Source organism: Eleginops maclovinus, chromosome 16 (genome assembly GCF_036324505.1).
Source record: "Eleginops maclovinus isolate JMC-PN-2008 ecotype Puerto Natales chromosome 16, JC_Emac_rtc_rv5, whole genome shotgun sequence".
Classification (NCBI taxonomy): domain Eukaryota; kingdom Metazoa; phylum Chordata; class Actinopteri; order Perciformes; family Eleginopidae; genus Eleginops; species Eleginops maclovinus.
In genome coordinates this window covers 4,331,997-4,359,010 of record NC_086364.1, presented here as the reverse complement: position 1 = coordinate 4,359,010, position 27,014 = coordinate 4,331,997, and the positions used below count along the sequence as shown (strand labels likewise).

Genomic DNA, 27,014 nt, shown 5'->3' with positions numbered 1-27,014 from the left:
GTATATAACAAGACAGGATTTCTTACTCACTGTAGTGCTTTCATCCATCAGGATAGACACCTTGGGCTTTGTACGCCTGATACTGGACATTAGGGATTTCTTCATCTCTTCAGCAATAAAATGAACAATGTCAGTGCATACCACATTACTGTGGAGGACTCTGCCCATGTTGAGCCCATTGAGTGTTTGTAAGTCTATGAGGCCCGGGTGATCTGTAAACGGTCGGTTATTTTTGGCAATATAATATGCCGTTCTGAAGACCTTTTCAGTTGTGCTCAACTTTTCTAATGAAGCCTCAGGTGTTTTCTGATAAACTGACTGAGCTAGCTTGTGACTGTGGGAGGTTTTGTGGTCATGTAGTTTTTTTCTCAATGATTTCATTTGCTTATCTTTTGTGTTTCCATAAGGAGTTACTCTGGCATTTTGCCATTCAGAAGAAAAGGAATGCCTTATGGGTCCTGACTTAAAAACTCCTGCTGAAGCTGCATCCCTACAAACCTCACATCCTAGGGCTTTATTTGAAACATATATGAAAGGGAATTTGGTCTTGAAGTGTTCATATTGTTTTAAATTCCAGCATATTGGCAAATTGCTGCTGGAGGGGTCTGTAGCTGGGCCTGCTCTGCTGCTGGAGGGGTCTGTAGCTGGGCCTGCTCTGGTTCTGGAGAGGTCTGTAACTGGGCCTGGACTGGTGCTGCTGCTGCTGGAGGGGTCTGTAGCTGGGCCTGCTCTTTTGCTGGAGGGGTCTGTAACTGGGCCTGGACTGGTGCTGCTGCTGCTGGAGGGGGTCTGTAGCTTGGCCTGCTCTGGTGCTGGAGAGGTCTATAGCTGGGCCTGGACTGGTGCTGCTGCTGGAGGGGCCAGCTGTAGCTGGGTCTGCTCTGGTGCTGCTGCTGGAGGGGCGAGCTGTAGCTGGACCTGCTCTGGTTCTGGAGAGGTCTGTAACTGGGCCTGCTCTGGGGCTGCTGCTGGAGGGGTCAGTAGCTGGACCTGCTCTGGTTCTGGAGAGGTCTGTAACTGGGCCTGCACTGGTGCTGCTGCTGCTGGAAGGGTCTGTAGCTGGACCTTCTCTGGTTCTGGAGGGGTCTGTAGCTGGACCTGCTCTGGTTCTGGAGGGGTCTGTAGCTGGGCCTGCACTTACTCCTTTGCTGCTCCTGACAGTGGTACTGTTAAATGCATAAAATATGATGGTTACCAATTCTAAACACTGTATTAAATATGGCTGGGTTTTTTGTTGTTGTTGTTTTTTTTTTGCCAAAATGACCTCAACATACCCACTGAAAAAGTCCCTCAGTGTCCGCTTCATTGTCAGAGTTACAGCGTCTGAACAGAAAAATCAAGTTAAATACCAATGTATGTGGGGGTGGTCCACTACGCACAGGCTCACAAACTTGAATGTAGTTAAAATCAACATGAGCTACAGTACAGAATGAAAAAGAATCGAGCTACCTAAAGACATTGTGGCACTGAATCCATCTGATGTTATGACTGTAACAAGCGAAGCAACAATAAGTCTTTCAAAAGCCTACCCTACCAACACTGCCATTTACCATGTGTGCTGAAGTAGGTTACCACTCATCCTTTCCATTAGAAATAACTGATTTGTAACGAATAACGAAGTTTAGCAACCTCATAACTTTGGCCAAACTCATAGGATTGGGAGTCGAGCACGCTATCCAGGCTGGTGGTTGTCTCACTAGCAAGAGAGACGTTTGCTAGTTTCCATACGCAAAGCAACGTTGCAGCAGGCATTCGCTCAATCAGTTAGCCAACTCTTTCTTTTTTAAAACATTCTGATGTGATATTTAACTAGCAGGCTAGAACCCACAGAATAACTAACTTGGTAAATGAACAATCTGACAGAAATACAGCCTGAAATACGAACTTGAGGGTGATTTTTATTTCTCGACTGAGAGACGTCTGTTAATGATACAAAAGGTCATTCATTGCCTGAGAAGCTAAAATACACGAAAGAAGCACAACTTACCCCTGTCTTGCTAAAGAATTGTTCCTATGTTGATAATGTATTTGCAAATTCATAGCACGAAGATACAGCACAGACAGCGACCAACTGCAAACTCGTTTCACTCAGAATGACATCTCGCATGTTCTTCTTCTTATTTTTGGGTTTTATGGCGGTTGGCAAACTAACGTGAATGGTGCATTACCGCCAAAAATCTCGCATGTTGCACTGACTGGCTGGATTGAATAATGCTGTGATGTCATGGCTCTGCACAGTGCTGTAATTCACCTAAACTTGCTTTTATTTTCAGCGTTATTATTGACAAACCTTCCTTACAATTTTAATATTTTTTAGAAGACTTGAAAAATTAATTTAATCACATTAAAAAAAAAAAATCTTTTAAAATATGATCACTGGAGCAGGCGGAGCGGAGCTCCGTTTGCCGGTCCGTCCGAAGTGAGGAGGCGGAGCTGCGCTCCGGAGCGCTCCGCCCCAATTTAAACCCTGCTTATAAGTCCGGACTTGAACCTGAACCTCTGGACTTGAGTCCGGACCTGAACCTGAATGTGAGTCCAAGTACGCAGCACTAGGCCTGTATTTGCTATGGTTTTCTTCTTTTTGACAGTTCAGTAGGTGGACACCCGGTTCGTTAAAAATAATGTGGATGCTCTTAATCCATGTAGTAAGCTAAAAAAAGAAAGCATATTCTGTTTCTTCTAAAAGGAGCAGATTTTATTTCTGTTTTGTAAGCTATAATGTTATGTAGTCTTACATTGTTCTTTTGTTTTACAGAATACACATCTTTTACTTTAATATTGTGATACTTAGATTAGGTTACTGACTATATTTTAACAGGTAATTAGTAATTGTAATGGAATACATTTTTTAAAATAACCCTCCCAACCCTGCCTATAGTTAACATAACATGTTGTCGAGTTCAACCATTTTCAATATTTGCGTGACTTGTTCTTCAACAACTAACTTCTCTTCGTCCAACATGCCATAAATTGCTGTTGCTTACGTAAATACTCTATCCTCTGATAAATGCGACTCTTGGTTCATGGTGCAGGAGAATTACGGGCTGAGTTAACAAATTGTGGTGCGGAGAGCCAGTGCAGCTGCAGTGTTAAAAAAAAAACTGGTTCACAATTGGAAACTGGCTCCATATTTGTCAGGCCGGGGCTCAGTCAGTAGGGACTTGGACTGGGATCCATATGGTCGCTGGTTCAAGTCCCCAAACAGACCTAAAAAATACTCAGTGTGGACTGCTGCTTGGAGACCTCCCACTTCACCTCCTGGGTCCTGCCATGGAGGTGAAGTTAGACCAAGGCACCATACAGCTGATTCCATCTTGGCTGCAATAGGATGGTTTTTTTTGTTGGATCATTAGAATAAAATCTGAAGCAGGCAGGCGAGAACATCCCACTCTCTACAGAGTGAAACATGTCTGAGCAGCCTGTTCTTAATCAGCTGACTGGCAGAGGGAGGATCAACATCAAGGTCACTTTTAATGTCTGGTGAAAAAAATTCTGTCAAATGCAAAAAAAACACACAATGTTGTGTATATTTTACACAGAGGAATCAGAACATTAGAAATTATGTAATATTTCTAAACTGTGGAATTACTACTTTTACCTGAATATATTTTTCTCTATTTCCTTGTTTTTATCGGAATATTTTCAGCTGATTAATTGTTACTTTTTGTTTCTTGTCATTAATTTCTTTGTTCATTTAAAAAAACATATTAAATATAATCTTATTCATTTTTCATCTAATCTAAATGAATAAAACAATAAAAACAATTATAAAATAAATAAAAAAGTGTTCACAAAAATATGACTCTGGTGTGAGTGTGTTCGTGTGTGTAATTGTGCATGTGTGTGTGTGTGTGGTGGGGTGGGGTGGGGTGCAGAAAGATAAAGCCTTTAAACACAAAAAATCCTTTGATATCAAGAACAAATTGGACAGTCTGATGCACCAAATGCCTCGTACACACACACACACACACACACACACACACACACACACACACACACACACACACACACACACACACACACAGATATTTCCTGCTGCCCTTCGTCCTAATCTGAAGGTGAAACTCAACTGCAGGGAGAGAGATCCTGCAGGGGGGGGTAGAGACAACAAGAGTAGGAGGAGAGAAAATAATACAAATTAATACATTAATAAATAGGTACATGAATAAAAAATAAAATTAATTAAATAATACAAAAATATATTAAGGAATGAATAACTACCGGTATATTATGACATCTTTTTTTTATTGTCTGGGTGTGTGGGAAAATAAAATGCTAAATAAACCAAAATATGTCTCCATTTTATTTATTTATAAAACCGGTGATAGCCAAACATTTTGAAAAAAGTCGCAGATCTAGTTTTTTAAATTTTTAATATTGAGACAGACTTCTGGATTAACAATAGGTCTCCAAGAGACACATTTTATTTGGGAAAAATAACAAAAAACAACAATAATGAGAAAAAAATCTGAGTTAAGTTTAGTTGAGGGACCTTCTTAGCGTTACAATAATAGTTTGCTAAAACATACAGTTTCGCATATAAGGTTGTTCACCTGGTTCATCACACAGTAAAAGCCCAGACAGGGTATACTCTTATGAGCCGAAGGTACCAATTCATGCTTATGCTATTATTATTTTATTATTTGTATTATTATTATTTGAACTCTAATCATTATTTTAGCTTGTTTTTATACTCTTGTCATTCCCTCTTAAGACCAACTTAAATGTATCTATAGAATAAGTATTAAATAAATGAAAAAATAATAACAGGAAAGATATGACCACTACAGTGACACGAACATTAGGTGTTGGACACACTGTGTCCACCGAGGCAGATTTAAAGACGACCCGGGCCTATAGCTTGGGTCATTTGTTTGAAAACGAGGAAGTGCTGTAGAGGTAAGAACATCAAACATCTTGTCAAAGAAAAAAGTATAATCAAATAATGATCAATGAAGAAAAATATGACATCACCTTTATCAGGATAGAACAGTTAGTGGGTTTTTCCTCCTAAAAATAATAGCAATATGTGAATAAACAAACACTTAAAGATTTTAAATGTTCTTTAAGTCTCTTGACATGCTCTTCAAAGCTGTCCCGCACGTTTTTTAGGACTGTCCTACGGGTTCCGGAGTGTTCTACAAGCGCTTTAAAACCACTATATTTGTGTTCTCTAGGTTTTTGTAGGGTTATTTAAGGTTGTTATACAGTTTGTCTATCAGTTCTTTAAGTCTCCTCATGGCTGTGTAATGTGTTATTAAGGACTGTTCTCAAGTTCTTTAGTCTGTTCCATTGTTCAAGCTGTTCCATGGTTCTTCAAGGCTGTTCAAGGTGTTCTTTAAGGCTGTCTATGCGTTGTTTAACACTTTTCTTTAAGTTCTTTAAGGCTGTTTTAGCTGTTCTTTAGTGTTGTTCTACGTGTTCTCTAAGGCTTTAAGCCAGGTTTTTTAAGGCTGTTCAACATATTGTTTTGGTCTTACGGGTCGAGCAACATTTTTTAAAGTGAATAACAAGGGTTGAACAGGGTTTTGTTTATATATAAAAATTAACATTTAAATGCTAAATAATGTATTTTATTTGTAATTGTTTGTATTTTATAATTGTTGTTATTATTATTGGATTTTGCAGGTTCACTGTTTGAGATTGTAATAAAATACAAATATTTATATAATCATTGAGAAGTATCATTTTGCACAATGTACATAATAAGAAATGTACACACAGAATTTATTTATGTAAAAAAAAGAAATGAATGCTAAAAACAACAACTGTCCAGTCTAAAGGATAATCCTAAGTGATATGAGTATTGCAAAGAATACTGTAGAGTGGAGCTGTTGAAAAAATGTGCACCTGAAGCAGTAAATAAAGAGCGGTCATAGATTTGGGATTTTTTTAAAGAGGGGTTTGAGTAAGAGATTGCTTTTTATAACTCATGTCAAAAGACTTGTATAAAGGCTAATGGAATAAGTAATAAAAGAGGACACTGAGCAGGAAGATGAGGAGGAGGATTTCCAGGAGTTTCCCCAGGCGTCCAACCAACCACGCTCAGAGTTCATCTTCACCATTAAAACTCCATTTTAAAATCACAGCAGCTGGCCTCATGCATCTGACCCTCATGCATCTGACTCACACACACCTATCTCCACAGGAAGGTGGGAATGTGTTTTCAAACGTTAAACCTGCATTGTCTGTTATATGCAACAGGGGGCAACTTTAAAAAAAAGATGTTAGATTGTTAGAGGTCTATAAGAAAATGTGTCTGCTTCTCACTGCGTTTATTACATCAGATTTTTTATTTATTGATGAGTTAATGGTCTCGGCTTCTGGATTCAAGTCTTCTTCAATACAGCATGATGCCATTAAATACATTTTGGCCGTTATATAACCGTTCAGAGTAAACTACAAAGCAGCATATGCTTTAGGGCGATACCTTGTGACTGACAGGTCTTACAACTTTTAACCCTTTTATAATTTGTGTTTACACTTCATCTAAGTTAATTGCAACATTTTGGCAGCCTAAAAAGTGCTTGTTCAGTGTTCTGTTGTACAAAAATGGCAGATAATAAAAAAACAATTATGGTGATAGCTAAAACCCAGATCATTAGAACCATAAACTAAAATGGCTAAACCAAAGACAGAGATGGCCTCAAAGGACCAATTCCAAACTGACCCCTATACACTTCCACTAGGTGTGCGCTTCGGTGTTGAGGGTCAGCCAAATTCTGTGCCGTTCCAAAGCAACAAGTGGGGATTGGTTATACAGCCCTCCAACAGCGTGAAAATGACTGAAAATTATTTATCTGACAGCTTTAATTATTAAATAATTCAGACTTTTACACAACAAACATATGAGGAGATTATAAAACCGGATGACTTGTTCTTAAGTGGCCCTTTTAAGCTTTTGGGGCTTTTCCTTGCCTGTAGCGGGTTACATAGGGTTTTGAGCATTTTCTGCAAAGTTTTCCAAAAGTTCCCAAAAAGAGGTGCTGCAGCACACACTGAATAAACTGAAATGTTGACTTTAATTAAATGTATTATGTCAACAAATTCCACATTAATAGTATTAGGTAAGTTGAAAACAATAATATTAAGTTGAAATAAAAAATATTAGGTTCAACTTTAAACTTTCAACCAACCTAATACAGTTATGTGAAATCTGTTGACATAATACATCTCATTTTAGTCAACGTTTCAGTTTATTCAGTACAGGCAGTATGAGAAAAATAAAGCCCTCTTTGAATATTATAGCATGTCACAGTAGAGGCACAAAATACAAATATGAACTTGAAAATTAGAACAATATGTCCTGTTTTAACTAAACTCTGCCACCCTTTATTCAAATACTGCTGAAATATTATATTGCTCACAGATTTCACTGATTGAATGTTCACTGTTCTGTAATTCGGAATTTCCCCACAGGGATTAATAAAGGTCCATGTTATCTTATTTGAATCTGCTGGCATACAGTATACTGTATGACAACTTACAGTCATTAGCCAACTGTTTGCATTATTTATTCTGAATAAAATGTATATTAAGCCAGACAGTATAATAGATGTAATACATTTCGCGGATATATATTAGAACAGTACAATTAACAGATTGTTTCCTTTTTGTCAATTAGAAAAATGCAATAATTCTTGCAAATCAAAGCATTGAAAGTTATTCAATGACATTGCTGTAAGCTGCTACATTTTTAATAACTTCTATTGCCGTCAAATATTGCCACACTGTTTATTTTATTATAGACATCACAGTAGCATTAACATTAAAACATATATTTATGCAAAATTATCAACTGCACTGTGTTAAATGTATGAAGGGAATTGCTAATTTTGTGTTTGGACACTCACAATTTTTTTTTTCTTTTTATGTTTATTATTTAAGATATTCAGTTTTGATAAATCTAAGCGATGCTGTTTAGCAGAGAAATGTATTTGATTCGAAAAAGTCTTCATTTTGAGGCCAAGCAAATATTCATATATACGATTGATATCATTTAAATCAATTAATGAATCAGATTTTAATTTATTTTCTCGATAAAACCATTGAATTCATTAATGGCCTATACATAGCTTTATATTTATATATATATATATATATATATAAATATAAAAAATATATATTCAAGATTCAAGAAGCTTTATTTATCCCGAGGGAAATTGAGGATATATATATATATATTATATAAATATATGTGTAGGGTTAGGGTTAGGGTTATGTATCCTATATTTATAATTTAGATATTAGTGAATTATACTGTGATTTACATATCAGATTTTTACCCTCCCCCTCCCTCCCCCTGACCAAATAAGGATACACAGGATGAACAGATTGTCCCCTCCCCAACCCCCTCTCTGATCTTCATTCACCTGAAACCAAACACACCTCCCTGCTGCTGCAGAGAGAAGGAGGGGTTGGGGGGGGGGGGGTTGGGGGGCACAGCAGCAGGTACAAATGGAGGTTGGAGGGATTTGACGCATGCGCACTCGCGCTCCATCCCCTCCGCATCGCCCCCCCTGTCCTCCTTCCCTCCCATCTTTTTCTGCAGCATCAGTACCACACTCCCTCTCTGCGTCCCCCCTCCCTCCCTGCTCCGCTCTCTCTCCCTCCCTCCCCCACTCTCTCTCTCTCTCTCTCTCTCTCGGTGGTGTTGCTGCCGGGCTGCTGCTGCTTTGCGCGCTGCGGGGCCACACTGCGACCGCACCGAGGAGGAAGAGGAAAGAGCCGCGGAACCGAAAGGGGGGCCAGGCTGAGCCAGAGCGGCGGAGAGGCACAATTACAATTACAAAAAGAAGAAGAAGAAGAAGCAGTAGTGGAGGGTCTGAACGCACCGGATAATAAAAAACAACCTCCCGTCGGCGGAGACGCGTCACCCCGCGCTGTTCCTCCCTCCATCTCTCTGTCCACGCACGGGAAGTGAAGCAGAGGTGCAAAACGAAGAGGAGGACGAACAGGAAAAAAAACCCTTGTTGGGGAATCTCGGAGAGCAAAACGACGCCGGACACATCCCCCCTCCCCCCCGCATCAGGGCCGATTCTACGTTTTCTAGCAGCCAGCTCGGCGCCGCGACAACATGAAGGACCGTACGGCGGAACTGCGAAGCGTAAGCTAATTTTTTTATTTCCATCCAATGTTGGCCTCCATGTTCCCTCCTCCTCCCCCTCCCCTCTTCCTCCCTCTCTCTTCCCTCCTCCTGCGGCCGCCGCAGCCGCTGGCCTTAGCAGCCTCTCTGGTCGATGAAAGCGGCTAAAAAGCCTCGGAGAGCCGGCTCGGTGTTCGCGGAGCGGCGCGGCTCACGCTGTGCATACAGAGTGGGGCTGCAGAGCTGGGGTGGATGGATCCTGATATGGAGGCTTTCCTCACACATTTGATGGGGTTTTCTCTCAGTATGAGTGGATGCTCGGCGGCTTGCTCAGGCTGGAGGTCACGCTCACAGCCCCACGTTTGTTTTATTCTCTTCCCCGCGTTTAGCAGGTGATGTCCGCTCGGCGGGTTTAGACGCAGAGGCCCTGCTCAGGTTTTCTCTGCTCGTGCAGCGCTGCATGCATGATGGGTAAATGGGTTAAAAAAAGAAAAAACCCGCTACCATTCATTCTAAGGTGGCCGTGCATGTTCACGCACGCAAACCTTGGTGACCTGATGGAGGACAAAATGCAGTGATTTTTTTTGTACTTTTCTTTTTTTACTCAAAGGCCGTCTCCTGCAGCCTGCGCGCCTCCTCCCTGATGGAAAGGCTCGTGAGGGTGGATGTGCGGCTGGGTGGAGGCATCACGGTGCGGGCGGAGCGGAGCGGCTTTATCTGCTCTTTTTCCGCGTGTCTCCTATGCCGCTCCCCCCACCCCCCTCACCCACACGGTGATAGTGAAAAGATGGGGGGGGGGGGTGAAGGGGGGGGGGGTTTCTTCATTGTACCAAAGCCTCACCCATTTTATGTCTGTGTGGCTCTGCATCGGGTGACTTGAGGCTTTGACGCGTGCGGTATGCGGAGCGACGCGGTGCGGTAGGGGAGTTCTCCAAGCGAACAGCTGATGCCGGCAGTTTGGGCGGATTGTGGTGGGATTTTTTTGGGGAGGGGGGAGGGAGGGGTGGTGTAGGGGTGTCACATCAGCTGCTCAAACTCTGCAGCAGCTCCACTCGCCTCCCGCCGCCACCACCCGGGTTCAACCGGGTTCGTGCTATAGACAGCGAACTACAGCATCTCTATAAATATTTTTTTATTAATACCTCTATTTATATCTGTCAGTGGGCTTATTTAATACTACAGTGATTTGTTGCAGATTTTCATGAATTAATTTCCATTTTATTACATTTTCTGCAGCTCCATTTTCCTCTCACGTCTCTGTTACAGATGAATTGTGGGAGATCAGCTGATCAATAGTATCTGGTGTGTGTGTTTGTGTGTGTGTGTGTGTGTGCGTGCATGTGTGTGTGTGTTTGTCGAGTTAATTTGCATTAAAAAAGTGACAGGCTCAGCACCGCCTGGAGTTTACCGCACTGCTGTCCATCCATCCGTCCTCCATCCTCCTCCATCACTCCTTACTTCCTTCCTATTTCCTTCATTCCCCACCTTTCTCCATCTTCCATTTTTTCTTCATTCTTCTATCTTTCCTCCATCTTTCCCTCCTATCCTCCATGTATCCTCCATCATTCCACTTTTTTCCATCCCTTCATCTTTTCTTTTGCTCAATCATTCTCCATCTTTTCTTTATCTTCCTTCATCATTTTATCTATTCTTCATATATCCCTCATGTTTCCTCAATCTTTCCTCCATATTTCCTTCATATTTCTCCCATAATTTCTCCATATTTCCTCAATCTTTCCTTTTTCTTCCTCCATATCTTCTCTATCTTTCCTTCTTCTTTGCTCAATCTTTCTTCCATCTTTCATCTATATTTCCTATCTTTCTTCCATCCCTCCATCTTTCCTTGATATTTGTTCTTCTTTCACCACCTTTCTATTTTTATCATTTCAGTCCTCATTCTATCACTTCTTCTTACCATCTTAAATCTCTCTCCTTTTCCTCCATGTTTCCATCCTCTACTACAATTTAACTTTACCTTTCTTCCATCCCCTTATATACATCTTTACACTCGTTCTTCCCCACCTGTTTGCATCTCTTCACAATCTTCTCCAACTAACACTTATTTGCATTATCTGGCAATTTAGTGTATAAAAAGTCACGTCTTTGGTCCAAACCTTTTATTAACTAACAAGGACAAATAACGGTATCAAATCATCTCATTTAAGAAGCTGAAATGAGAGAATATTTTACATTTCTGTGACCAAAATGTCACATTTATCACCAAAATATGTGGCAATTTCAATAAAAGCTGCAACAAATGAGTCGTCTTATTAATCTGAAGATAATGTTGCAATATTTAGGTGTTGAAAATGTCTTTAGAAATCCTTAAATATTCATTGAAATATGATATAAAAACAGGGAAAAGCAGGACATTTCTATATTTGAAAGGGTGTAAACTGCAATTTCTGACTTTTTCTTGAAAATGACTTCACGATTAATAGTGTCAAAGAAGTTGGAGATTATTCTTCTGTCCCTTGATTAATGGTTGCAGCTCTAATTAAACTGTGACTCGTAAAGATCTAGACTAAAGAATCCTAAAGGGAGAAAAGAGACAAAAAGGAAGAAGCGGAAATGGAGGAGACGACGAAAGAAAGCTGAAACAAGAGATGGAAAGGGTTGTAGTGGGATGGATGATTAAAGATGGAAACAAGAAGGGAGGACGGACAAGGAATAAAAGAAGGAAGGGGAGGAAAGGATGGAGCATAAAGATGAAATAATGAATGGAGAAGAGAATTTAGAGTTAGTTAAAATGGTACAGATGTAACATTTAAATTTAAACTCATGTAAAAGTGCTACAAATGTAACACTTACAGATGTAACATCCTACAATATATTTTAGGATGTAATATAATATTTCTTATTTTCACACACCTGAAACGACTTACACCTGACTTGAGTTAAATGTATTATGTCAACAGGTTTCACATACCCTTGGATTAGGTTAGTTGAAAGCAATACTATTATATTTAAACACAACATATTGGGTTCAACTTTATATTATTGCTTTCACCTAACCTAATACAGTTATGTGAAATTTGTCAACGTTTCAGTGTTTTCACTTTATATGGCAGTGATTGAGTGTCGTTGGGTCAAAACAAGAATTTATAAAATATTTCCAATTGAATTCTAATGTTTAATGGACCAAACTATGCTGCAACCATTAGTGGACTTAAACATTGTGAACTATTTCCATAATAAAGTAATTTTTTGATTACTTTATCATATAGACATGTCTTTAAATGCAGTTTTTTCTTCTCAAATATTGACATGTGCTGCTTTCCTCAGTTTTATATCATAAAAGTGGATATCAAAAGACATAGCCATGGACTTTGAGAAACTGGCATCGACATTTGTCTTCATCTTATCACATTTTATGCATCAAACCATTCATAAATAATGTTTAAATGCGGCCCTAAAACAGCCACTTGCCAAATATGAGCAGCAGCCATGCACCAACCAAACTCATTTTCTGAGCATTTAAGAAAAACACAACTTATCTTGTAGTATTATCGTATAAAACGTTTTCTCTACTTTGCACTGAATGAACTGAATCATTGACTTTAATTAAATGTATTACGTCAACAAATGTCACACAATTGTTTTAGGTTAGTTGTAAGCAATAATATTAAGTTGAACCTAACAGTTTTTAATTTAAAGTTAATATTATTATTTTCAAATAATCTAATATAATTAGGTGAAAACTGTTGACATAAGACTTTTAATTAAAGTCCACGTTTCAATTTTGTCAGTGAACCAAAGACATTTCTCCGCAAGGGTGTAGACCTCTTTTAATTGAAGGTTTTTGGCCAAAAACTGTTTTTATGCACACTTCTTATTTGTGAGTAAATGACATGTGCAAAGATACGAAACCACTCACATTACAAAACAGAAATGTGATATTTGAATAACTTAAGCTGTGACTGGAGCTTGTATATTCCTATTCTGCATTGCTTTAATGGCACACACTGGTCTCTATATACATTAAATTCATTTTAACATAACAGCGGAGTGTAGCTTCCTCTTATTCTTCCTTTTAGCCCTTAATGACTCCACCTCTTGTCGGCCATGTTGGATCAGTGGAGTGTGATCCGGCTAAGTACTGCAGCCGGTAACAGATGCTGCTGTATCATGCAGCGGCCACTCTGAAACAATTCTCATTTATGTAATCGTCCACATCATAGACTGCCTGCTCTTCGTCTGCTTCTTGTTCTTGTTCTTGTTCTTGTTCTTGTTCTTGTTCTTGTTCTTGTTCTTGTTCTTGTTCTTGTTCTTGTTTGTCTTGTTCTTGTTCTTCTTCTTCTTCTTCTTCTTCTTCTTCTTCTTCTTCTTCTTCTTCTTCTTCTTCTTCTTCCTCTTCTTCTTCTTCTTCACCACTGAAAAAACTGAGACATTGACATGTATGAAATGTATTAGGTCAAAATGTTTCACATACATGTATTGGGTTAGCTGAAAGCAATAGTATTATGTTGAACCTAATATTTGTATTCCAACTTTATATTATTGCGTTCAGCTAACCTAATACAGGAGGAATGAGAAATCTGATGATATCATATGTTTAACCAAAGTCAATATTTCAGTTTTCTCAGTGTTCTTCTTATTTGTCACTCCTCTTCCTCCTCTTCAGTTTCTTGTCCCCCTCCTTCCTTCTTCATACTCCCTCTCCTCTTTCTCCTTTGCACAGGCTACTTCATATTCTTCCTCTTCCTCCTTTTCCACTGATTTCCTCTTTTTCCTCTTTCTCATCCTCCTCTTCTATATCCTCCCTTTCTTTGAATTCTTCTTCATCTACAATTTCCTGGTTCCTCTTTTCCTTCCTCCAATCCCCTCTCCTATGCGTTAACCCTTTCCTTCTCTTTTCCCTTGTCTTCCACCTTCTCCTGATCTGTTTCATATCCCCCCTTCTTATCTTATTCATCCTGTTTATTTTGCCTCCTCTGTTGAACATTTTTAGAAATACTGCAGGAATATGTTGTCCGTGATTGAGTTGGAATAAAAAATGGGGCCCGATTCCCTGAAATGAGTCAGCATTATTAGTACTAACACGCTAAAGTGAGTCAGCATTTCTCATGTGTGAAGAGAACATTAAAATAATGATAAAGCTGTTCCTTTTTAAATGCTTTGGAAATTGGACAAAGTTTGGTTGGTGGTATTGTTTGGATTAATCTTCAGATTATTTTGTAGATTCGTTTTTAGTGTATAAAATGTCAACAAAAGCGGACCTTCTTATTTCCAAGGTGATGTCTTTAAATGTCCAAATATTTTCACCTTATTCTGATGAAATATGTTCTGGAATATTTCTAATATTTTGAGGGGTTATTGTGAGATTACATGTTATACATTTTTGGTTTGTGTTTTAAAGCAAAATCTGATATCATAAACTAAATATCGTAAAATCTGACTGTTTATGGCTGAAACGTGATTTGCTCTCCAGCTAAAATATATCTAAATTTAGATATGCATTTAAAATCAGAACCCTGACTAATTGTGCTCAGGAATTACAAGGCCTAGGTATATTCTAAAATAATAAACATTTGCTTCATGTGTTCAAAAGCAGCTCTGTGTGTGTGTGTGTGTGTGTGTGTGTGTGTGTGTGTGTGTGTGTGTGTGTGTGTGTGTGTGTGTGTGTGTGTGTGTGTGTGTGTGTGAGTGCGTGCATGTGTGGCATAATATCCCATTTCAGTGCCATTGATTATGTCAGAAGGGTGGGAGGGTAAGCTGGGACATGATTCACCCTCAAAGGTTTCATATGGATTATAAAAAAAGCCCACAAGTGTCGCTGCAACACACACACACACACACACACACACACACACACACACACACACACACACACACACACACACACACACACACACACTCACACAAACTAATAATCCAGGAAACATCCGATTAAGCAACATTTTAAATAAGCATCATTTTCAGCCTGATGTGTCTGATGTGGTTTCGCTATGAGAATTTGAAAGACGTTTATTTTTTCCCAGCACTCTTAGTTGTTATATATCTATTCTTTTTTCAAACAGAGCTACATACATAGAGAGAGAGGTTGATTCAAATGTCTCTAAGCGAGAAGTGTAAACCCAGTATATGGAAATATTTAAGATTTTAACCCAATGCTCCCCATTAGCAATGCTAGTTAGCATAGATTATATCTATTATATTTCCGGTGATTGCACCACTATGTATTTTTCACTATTTTACTGCAAGTAAGTCAGGTATATTGTATGTTGTGTTGATGGAAGGATATTGAACTTGAGATTTTCATTGCCAGGAGTACACTGTAGCATGTGTGCATATGAAAATAAAGTCTTTGAATATTGAATCATGAATCCTACTGGCTAGTATAGTTGTCATGAAGGGGAAAATTAGATAAAGAGACCAAAGCCATAAACATGTTTTTTTTATGGAAAGTTGGGCTTTTTAACATGATGTGTGACTTCCTTCTATATAGCCTCAAGTGGCCATTAGAGGACTTGCATTTTTTGGCACTTATGAAACAAAGATTTTCAATTGTAGTTCAATGATTTATACACTCTAACTATTCTTGTTCATCATCACACTTTTAAAGTTAATTTGAGATTCTAAATATAAAACACACTGATTAAATATTGTCTATTTAATAAGATGGTCTGAAACAGACACATGAGCAGCAAACAAAGGAGAGTGTTTGGTTTGTCCGCCTGGCGGTACCAGGTGGGTGGGGTCTGTTTGTTTTAGTGTTTGTTTGACTTTATCCAAACAGAAAGCACACACACACACACACACACACACACACACACACACACACACACACACACACACACACACACACACACACACACACACACACACACACACACACACACACACTCATCTCTCTAGTAATGACTTGCTAAAAAGGCACCTTGACTGCAGCAGTTCCTGCTGTCTGACCCCTTCAAATTAAAGTTCCAGGGAAGAAAGGAGATTTAGTGTTGATTTAAATCTGAATATAAAATGTACAGCCGCTGCTAAGTTGCTTTTGTATACAGTATGTATTATATCTTTTGTTGCACTCTTTTTTACGGATGTTAGATTTGATTACATTAACAAACTTTACTTTTCTATTTAGAAGATGTGTTTTTATAGCTTTTCTCACACATTTTTTAAGAGATATCTAGTAGCTTCAACAATTTCTTCATGCATGGCATTGTGTCCAAGTGCAGCAAAGTCAGAAATGGTATTCAGTCTGCATTCTGATCAATATACTTAGAAAAAGATAAGATATGAGAGAATAAGTGAAGGAGGAACTAACATCCTGCAGTTTTAATGACCACTTAAGCGCTAAACATGGTTAATGTACTTGAATACTGCTTGAACACCGCTATGGGCTTGATGCTAATCATAGCTAGCTTATCAGTGCGTGTATGTGAGTGTGTGTGTGGGTGTGTGTGTGTGTGCCAGTGGCCATCCTTCAGCCAAGTCAAGGGCAAACCCACGGTTACTGCCGGCACACTGGAGGTCACTTTCACATCCTGACATTATTCTCTGCAGTGTTTTAGGACTGTATGTATAGATACGGAGATGCCAGATTACATTTTTGCAGTTTGCATCTCACTGGTTTCATTTAAATAAAAAAAAAATGGAATTTTTACATTGGACTGAGGATTATAGCAGAAAATAAACGCAAACAAGCGTTTATGGGGCTAAGGCATTTTGTTCAGCTGGAAAATGAGCAAATACCAACACCCCTTTTTATTGTTTTGAGTTAAAAGCTAACATTAGGCTATAAAGGAACTGCAGTGAGCTCACAACTTGACATCACCACCGCTAAACAAAAGGTGAATAATGCTTGGCGTGATGACATTTGGTAGTCTCATGAAGCCACTTTTTAGCAACCGCCGTTTTTCGGATAGAAAGAAGATTCAAAATTCACAACTCGGGTATTGCCTTCGAGAAAAGCGAACAGGAAGTGTTAAAATGCTGACTCATTTCCGGATGTTAGCCTTCGTTCTTGCCCCACTCTATAACGAGAGGCTGTACTTGGCTTTTACATTTACTATGACAAATAACGCATAGCCACCTGGAAATGATCCACATCGCACAACTTTATCCACCAGAAAAAAAGCTATTGTAACTATTGGTGGTTAGAGTGGGTGATTTTAGAGTCGGTTAATTAATATCTGATTGCTGTAAAATTAGATTAACCATTTCCTCTTATTACTGTAGTACACACACACACACACACACACACACACACACACACACACACACACACACACACACACACACACACACCTACTGATATGTCTAAACTTGTGAGGGCCCGTGGTTGTAATACTGTACATACCCCAGTCCATAAACTAAAACCATGACATTTAACCTTCAGCCCTGTGAAGAAGTGAGGACTACATTTTGATTAAAATTAGTTTTGTAAGGCAGCTTTCCCCAAAAAGCTAATTCAAAGTGCATCACATAAGGCAGTAAAAGTGTAAATAAAACAAAAGGTTACAAATTAAGCTAACATTTATGAATGCTCAGGAGAGATATAAGCTTAGAGTTCAACCTCAGTGCAAGATATAAATATGAAGACATTGTCCCAGATTAAGGTTGGAAAAAATGTAATTTAAAATATATATATAATAAAAATATATTTCACTTTTTTAAAGTGTCCTGTTCACCTCACATTTCCAAAATACCGTTTAAAGTTGGATATTCAATTTGTTTTAAATCAAGTTTCTAAAAGTCCTATTTTTTCCAAAAAGCAGCAACCAATACCTCTTTATTCTTTGAACATGTGCATGGCTTGCTACATGTTTCTGATCCTTGAGTGTCATAAATTGAACATACTTTCCAAATGCCAATTTTAGAAATGTCCATTATTTTAAATGTCCAATTTAGCAAATTTGTCATTACTCTAAACAAAGTTTCCAATGTCAAAAACCTTTAATAATACATTTCTTATCAAAACTGTTATTTTGTGAAAATGTATTCCATTTATATTTTATGTCATTTGTATTATATAGTCTTAAAAAGAGCCTCCCAGGGAAAGCATTTGACAAAATTGTAATTGTATAACCAGAGTGAAAATAAACAACTTGAATCTAGAATGCCTTAAAAAAGTCCTCACAGTGTAAAAACTGATCCTCACGAGAAAAAAAAGCACACACACACTCTCCTCCTACGTAGTATTGAACCTGCAGTATCTGCTGATGGAAGACAATCCTGTGTGTGTGTGTGTGTGTGTGGGGGGGGGGGCAGGTTGGTCAGTAGGAGGCTGGTCATGTGATTTATGGCAGCATCTCCATTTAATGGCCCTGAAATCGTCCCAACCCTCTCGTGTGTGTGTGTGTGTGTGTGTGTGTGTGTGTGTGTGTGTGTGTGTGTGTGTGTGTGTGTGTGTGTGTGTGTGTGTGTGTGTGTGTGTGTGTGTGTGTGTGTGTCTGTGTGTGTCTGTGTGTGTGTGTGTGTGTGCGTGTGCTCATGTATTATAGATGTACCCTTCCCCCTCTATATCTCAGCGAGCAGACTCGTAACAAACAGCAACCGTCCTCCTGTTCTTCTCTTCCTCTGAACCTGTGCAGCTGATTTATTTTATTTATTCGTACATTTTAATATTAATTAATCTGTTCAACAAATCAGAGTGCAGCTAGGTTTAATCAAAGCTATAAGGAAGGTTTTTTTGGTTAATCCTTGGGTCTGCTCTCAGAGGATGGCGAGGCCGTGACGTGATGATGATGTTTCAGGTCTGATAGGAAAACATGCCGGCGTCCTCTGAGTCATGCAGCCATCAAAGGGTCATCTTAGATTTAACAGCATTAAGATCCTTTTTGTTGACCTTCATGAATGTTCTCCGCTCGCTGACAAGAACATCTCACATTTGTCACTGAGCTGTTTATACAAGTCAGATGAAATGCAATTTCGTATACATTTTTCTCAGTTGGCTTCGGATTTGGCACATTCAAAGGTTACTCAGATTTTGTTTGTCTTTAATACCGTTTTTGTCAGTGGTTTTGTTACATTTCATAGATCAGAATTGAAATCAAACCTTCATATCATCTTGTCACTTGTATCTTAAAAGCAATTCCTCACTAGCTGTACATATTGCTAATGCTTTGGCAAAGTCTTGCAAATAATTGTGTACAGTATCTATATGAATTTTAATGTTGGTTAAAATGTTCCTAAGCAAAAACAAACCATGTGCATAATGTTACAATCATTAAGATTTATGTTGCTTTACCTTTTTTAATAGTTCTCAGTTTGATAGATGGCACTAAAAACCAAATTTCCCATGAACCTTTGCAATTGCTGAATTTGTGTCATTGATATTACTGAGTTCATCCAGAACTTGTTTTATGAATTTTAAGTCTAACATCACGTCATTAGCTGAAAAGACAGCAGAATGTGGAGCACTGTGATTGGGTGTTTGTTGGTGAAATGCACCAGGGGAGTGATTTTATTTCTTAAAGTATATTGTAAAAACTAACCACTGCTGATTTGATTGACATTTGTATGGCTCTCATATGGAGATAGTGTTTTGTGTCTTGCTCATGGGCGCCTACAAAGAGCAGTTTGCAGGATTTAAACCCTGCTCTGTCTGAGATTCAGTAGAGGGAATGCAGTATAAATAGTCCCGGGCCAAAGTCATTACAGGCCGTTATTGAATTGAATTAAGGCATTAAAAGGCTGCTAGATGGCTGAAAGAAGAAGCAGAAACTCTTCCCCACCTCGCTCACCGGACTGTGCCCTTCCTTTAAATAGATTCCTGCAGCTAATGCCTGACAGGAAGCCGGCAGCGTGCTAACATTACCTCACACTCAGATGTTCAAGGAAAAACATGACGAGGCTTGAGTCGGTGGGGCGACAGGACTGGAAGAAATATTCAGATGCATAAGCATATTGAAATACTTTTTATACAAGCAAAGCTTTGCAAATTTGAAATAACCAAAAAGCAAAAGTTAATTAAGTTCTAACTTGTGCTTTCTAATTTGATGCGGACTTGACTTGATTTACTTACTTAGACTTGTTGTAAGTGACCAGACTTATTGCAAATAACCCAATACTTGTAAGACCGTATGACTTGTTTTTAATTACTTGATACTTGCCAAATGACGACTGTCAAATGGTTTGAAACTTGGCCTCTATTTTGAAACTTGACTTGGGTCATTTAAATGACACGAGCACTGACTTTGACTTGTTGCAAGTGAATCAAGACTGCTGTAGACTTGTTTGAGAACGTTGGCTAAAGACTAAACTTTAACTTGTTTTGACTTGTACTTGTAGCTGTTTCAAAACTGCACTTGCGATTGTTTAAATGGCTCAATATCTGACTAGTATGGTTGCAATTGACTTGAAACTCCAGGCGGACATTTTTTGGATGACTTTTCCTTGTTTTCAAATGGCTTGAGGCCTGGAATACTTGACCTGGACCTGTTAATAAGTATTGTCCTTTATATACAAATATCTTTAATCTGCGGGGGCTTGTTTTAAATGACTTTCTTTCCAACGGCTCTGCATTTGACTCGTTGAAAATGACTTAACACTGCTGAGTAGTTTTTGCCAAATTACTCATGCCAAATGGTTTGAAACTTGAGAACTGTTTCCGATTGATTGGACTCATTTACAAATGAGTTGAAACCTATCCTTCTTTAAAAACTTGACTTGCACTTGGTTGAAATATTTGATACATGATTTGGACTTGGTGCAAATTATTTAATACTGACTCGTTTTGAATAAGTACTACTTGGATTTAGTTTGCATTAGTTTGAACATTGCCTTTACTTGATGAAAATCACTTGTAACTGCAGTCTTGTTTTACAGTTTGACCTACCTTGTGTGACGCAACACTTGGATTTAATGACTTCAAACTTGATTTAGAGTTGTTTTAAAATACTTGAAGTTGTGTTTCTAATGATTTGATTCTTGACTTGAACTAGTTTTGGATTGCTTGGAATTGAAACATTTCATTTAAACCAGATTTGGCTTTAAATGGCTAGAGACTTGACTCTGTTTCAAGACATGACAGAGTCGGATGTGTTTTTCAAAAGACTTGAGACATGACTTGGACCTCTTTTAAACGACTGCATAAACTTCACCGCTCCAAATGAATTAATCTCTAGCAACAGCCATGAAGCTCATGGGAACTGCAGTTTTTGAATATAGGAACTACAAATTGATTTTGAATCACATTTATTTAATTAGCACCCAGGTTCAATCTTATTTTGTGCCACACGCTCTATCTCGGTGCATTGTAGCTATTATTTATTTTTTGGTTTATTCTGTTAATTATTTAATCCTTCTTTTGGCTAATTCTGCCCTCGTATCATTCATTACCAAATAAAAAATACGACAGAATTCTTGTCAAATTGTGCTCACTAATTGTGAATCTTTTCAGTTTTTTTGGAGGAAGCAAACCCAAGAAGTGAAATTAAGAATAACTTTATAGAAATAATATGGAGGTCATGTTTAAGGTATCAGTATTAAACATGTTTTATTACCAGTTAACCTTAAATCACATTGACATAATAAAGTGGGAATTATACTGTTCATAAAATCAGATCTGTGTCACATATACAGTTCAGAAACTTATTTGGGTCACTATAACATGCAACCTTGAAAATACATACAAACACACACACACACCCCCCCCCCCCCCCCCCCCCCCCCGGGGAACAGGAAGTGGATCAGGATGGCTGAATGTTACAGCAACACAGTAAATTGATCCTGAAGGACGTTTGGTTTTATTAACACCCACTTCCTGTTTCTGCACTAATGAGCCTCAAAGTGAGTTTATAGGCCAATGTATTTTATATAAAACTGAAATAATAGCTTTTGTGCCAAATCTTTAAAACATCACAAAAAAGGACAGAGATCTGGATTTATATTATATATATAGTATATATAAAAGGTTTTTTTTAGTCTAAAATTTCTCTTACTTAATTTATATGCAACATTAAACAACAACTGATTAAAACATAAATAAAATAATAATAAAGATAAGCAGATATAACAGCTTAGTGAAAACAGTCCTTAGGATTGTTTGTGCAATATCTCTATATAGTTTTTTTCTCTTAAGGCTCCTCTTACAGGGTGTATGTATGGAACCTTTTACAATATGATAAGATGAAACAACAAAGCATCAACAACATAGAAATAGAAAAGGAAAAAAAGGAAAAGAATATCAATTTCTGTATATTTTCCTGGATAAGATATTCGGTTGTTTTCGCAGAGTCTGAGCCGGTATAAATGGGACGCTGCAGGTTCTCTGTGGATGGATGTGAGCAGACAGCTGCAGACTGACGGCGAGGTCACGTCAAAGACTCGCCGTCTCTCCGTCTCGCCTCAAAGTTTTTCAATCTCCGACACACAGAGGATGACTTTCACTTTTCTTGGATTAATTACTTATTGAAAGAACATATTTCTCCAGCGCACAGACAGAACAGAACCACGACATATTAATTCAAATCTAAGAAATAATATTAATCTCCGTTTTAAAATTCGGCATTTGCAGGACGAACAAACAAAACAAATGTTCCCATCCACCAAAATTATTTGTTTCCTACATTTATGTCTTCCCTCTAATATTCTCTTTACAGCTCTTCTTCCAGTATGATATATCATATTGTTAATGTTGTTTAAATGTCTTCACTACACCACCAGGACAATAATACTCTCTGAATGAAGATTAAGAGAATGTTTCTCATGATAGTCGCCTAAATGTTTTTAGATCTTTGATCAGCTCTGTTTTGGTTGAGTAAACAACTTAACTTAGCATGAAGAATAAATTAGCCCTGTGCTTTTATACATAATTTGGATGTTAAATGTTTATAATTTAAGATAATTATGCTGAAGTTTACGTTAATTGGACTGAATGCAGTGAGAAGTTTATTGTGTTGTTTAATAGTACATGTTAGTGTTTTTAAGTTAAAGAGACCCGTTTTCGGGGGATTTCCCTTTCCCATGGTGTGATATGTTTTGGTTTCCTGAAACATATCCATTTATCTACTCTTTTCCTTCCTGAACATAGTAACATCACTACGTAACCCTCACGCTTCTATTGGCTAGCACTCCAACACATTGTACAACAGAGCGGGCCAGGTGAAAAGAGGTGCTGCAGGACAGGCAGCAACCGAAAAATAAAGAGCTTTTTGTACATTAAAGCATGGAGACATGTCACAGCAAAGACACAAAATACAGATACTGTATGTACCTGATGTACCTGAAAATGTGCATTTCCTCTCTGACTTGTCATGCGAGAGCTTTTTTTTTCAAACGCTTTATCTAATTTAAGTTTATCATAGCTTTGCCTAATCTCTACTTCTGTATTTTACACAGGGGAAAAGACACATTCATGAGTTGCTTTTCTGGAGGATTTATAATTAGCTGCAGCTTTAGTTATTGACAAATTGAATGCATATATTTAACAAATATGATTATGTTGGAGCCACAGGTGCAGGCTGTGTTTCTGCGCATTAATGTATTTCTTTATGCGTGTTTGGGTGCCAACAGTCAATAAACCAATACAGCTTCATCTTCCTAATGAGCCATTTGCACTTTAGAATCACACAAACACACACACACACACACACACACACACACACACACACACACACACACACACACACACACACACACACACACACACACACACACACACACACACACACACACACACATACACACACACACACACACACACACACACACACACACACACACTCACAGTATATCATCATAAATCATTTTTACAGATCACCTGGGCATTTGTGTAATATATAACTATTTATATCAAAGGGTATTTAAAGCAAAAATATTGTTATCCAAAGGTGATGAAAGAACATGAAACAACCATGGCTTGAAATAAATCAGGTATAACCATGTTCAACAATCAATATTGTGATTGTGCCGCGCAGCTGCGATGCTTATTAGTGCATCTCGTCAATATCTGATCAATACTCTATTGATGCCCAGTCAGATATGCTGCTGGTGCTGAATTTAACACGTTTTATCACTAAACACAAACAGCATTCGACTTGAAAGGATATTTACTTGAGTCTTGATTCAGGACATTTATTTCTTTTTAAACCTTAAACCTTTTATTGTCCAGGATGTTTCAAAATGTAATTCAAAATGCTTTAAATTAAACTGACCGGAAATACAGATGACTGATGGACATTTTCTTGAAAAGGAAAATACATTTAAAAAACTGCTGGTTGAGTAAAAAGAAAAACAACAACAGAGGAACCCAGGATTGAGCCTTGTGCAACTCCACGTGCTGTGTTGGACTTTTTTTTTAGAAGAATAACATAATTTATTATATCAGGAAATGCCCAAATAATACAATTGATATGTTAAAAGCGCTCAAGCAGCTTCAGGGATTATGATTCTCAGGCGTCTAGGAATTCATTCACTGCAGATCAAATATCAGTTATTATGCAAATATTTCACAAAAAAGATTAAAACATTCACAAGTAAAGGAAAAGTAAATAAAAACCTAAGAAATATTTATTATTAGTTGTTCCCATCATCTTCCCCCGTCCTCCCCTCACTGCAGCAGGACTGGGATGCAGGAGTTGGCAGCACTGAGGCACTCTGGGTAATCTAACTGTTTTCCCAGGATGCAATGAGTCATGGAATCAATACATAATCTTCTTCTTTTAGTCGGGTGGCGGCTGGCAGGCGGCATTATATGTGGGTGTGTATTGTGAGTGTGTGTATGTGTATATGTGTGTGTGTGTGTGTGTGTGTGTGTGTGTGTGTGTGTGTGTGTGTGTGTGTGTGTGTGTGTGTGTGTGTGTGTGTGTGTGTGTGTGTGTGTGTGTTGTAAGGTCTATGATCGTCCCTCTGATAATACAGGAGTTAAAGATATTTACCTTTTTATTTAATTATGATATGCACACATTTACACAGAATTCAAGCAAGTATATTTTTTATAAAATATAACATCTTTTTTTAAATTGAGACCTAGTGCAAAAATAAATACATTTAAAAACAGTGATTAGAGCAAAAACAAATAGAATATAAAAACAAGGTTGAACAGAATAATATACTGTATAAAATATTAATATGTATTACGTATTTATGTTTTATAGAAAACATAAAATTTAATGAAAATAATTTTAAAAACAAATGATAAAATACAATATCTTTATTCAAATAAATAAATAAAGTAGGATAATATAAAATATGTAACCAATTAAATCAGATATAATATATACTAATTTAGTAAAAATAGAATGTAAATAAAAATGGATAATGGAAGATAAAAAAAGATATAATAATTATATGCAAAAGAGAATAAAATACAATATAAATTAAATAACATATAAGGAATATACTAGAATAAAATGATATATAAAAACATATAATAAAAAGTTACATTCAAATGTTATATATATTTTTTGATTATATTCTTTACTTTCATAGCTATTAAAATATAAATGTAAACTCTGGTTCGTTCAGGTATAAATCATAAGCGTTCATTTCATCCTCTTCTACTTCACCCTCTCTCCTACCTCCCTTTTCCCCTCCCCCTGCATACCTTCCTCTCCCATCGTTTCACTTCTTCTCTCCTGTCAAATATTCTGTCACCTTCTTTCCTTCCCTTTAATCCGCTCTGCATCCTTCCTTTATCCTTCCTCCTCAGCCTTTCCTCTTCTTCCTTTTCCACCTCCATCAACCCATCCTCCCCCATGTCCTCCCCCCTCTCTATCCATTACAGTGCCCAATAAAACCCCCTTTTTCTGCTCCGTCTTTTTCTTTCTTTTTTCGGTTTGTCCCTCTGGCGTTGACGGCAGTCTGACCATGTATTTATAGACATAAAGAAATAAAGAAAGAAGACAGACTGTGTGTGTGTGTGTGTGTGTGTGTGTGTGTGTGTGTGTGTGTGTGTGTGTGTGTGTGTGTGTGTGTGTGTCTCAGGATGGTTTGATGTCACTCGTCTTTTATCTGTGTCTAGTCTGTGTAGTTTTGGTCATTTCTTAACACAAAAATATATCAAATATTATATATTATCTATTTTAAATATCAAATTTGTCTCTGTGTTGGAATTCAACAGACACTGAAATGGCTGCCATACATGTAGAAATAAAGTATATATAATGTGCCATGCAAATAAACCGTGATTAATATTAGAAAGAATACAAATCATATTGTCCCTGAGTCAAAATACAACACATTAAGCACACTCAGTTTAATCCACTGTGTAAAAATGCATCCATTCATCTCACTGTGTGTAAATGAAGCCTGTGATGCATTCAAGTGCTCATAAGAGGCTCCGACTTCTGAGTATCACACTCTCTAAGAAGACATTAATTAACTGTGTGATGTCGAGTTCAATTCCAGCTTTTAGAGAAGTGAAGGTGAGGTTAGTGTTGGTGAGCGGTCACACAGCACAGATGGACTCAGGGTAGAGCCAGAGATCCTAAAGGATTGTGGGTAACGCGACTCGCTGCTGGCGTTCTCTACTGCTAACAGACACACACACACACACATACACACACACACACACACACACACACACACACACACACACACACACACACACACACACACACACACACACACACACACACACACACACACACACACACACAGTGTATTTATGCATGCAGAAACACACAGTCACTGTGCTGGCATCAGAAACACTCTGACACCTGAGGTCAAAGTCCTGATTTAAGTCTGCATGACATGACAGGGGGAGGGGGTGTTAAAAACAGAAGGAAAGGGAGGGTTAGGGTGAAGGAAAGGACACACAGGTGGAAGGAAGGAAAGGAAAGGAAGAAAGGAGGGAGGATGATGAAAAGGATGAGAATGAATAGGGAAAGGAAAGAAATCAGGAAAAGGACAAGAATATTGAATAAAATATAATATATATTACTAATATAATACTATATATAAATAAATATGTGCAAAAATGGAAATATACAAAAAAGACAAATAGAATAAAATGATATTAATATTATTATATAATGAA

General features: G+C 37.9%; 1 protein-coding gene across 1 annotated transcript in view; it reads left to right on the top strand.

Annotated features, from left to right (window-relative positions):
* The first annotated feature begins 8,694 nt into the window (after positions 1-8,694).
* Positions 8,695-27,014, top strand: part of LOC134877870 (syntaxin-1B) — a 53,426-nt gene continuing 35,106 nt past the window's right edge. The window contains exon 1 of the mRNA XM_063903542.1: positions 8,695-9,106. Coding sequence (XP_063759612.1) covers positions 9,077-9,106 — 30 coding nt within the window. The 5' untranslated portion in view covers positions 8,695-9,076. The remainder of the gene's footprint in view (positions 9,107-27,014) is intronic.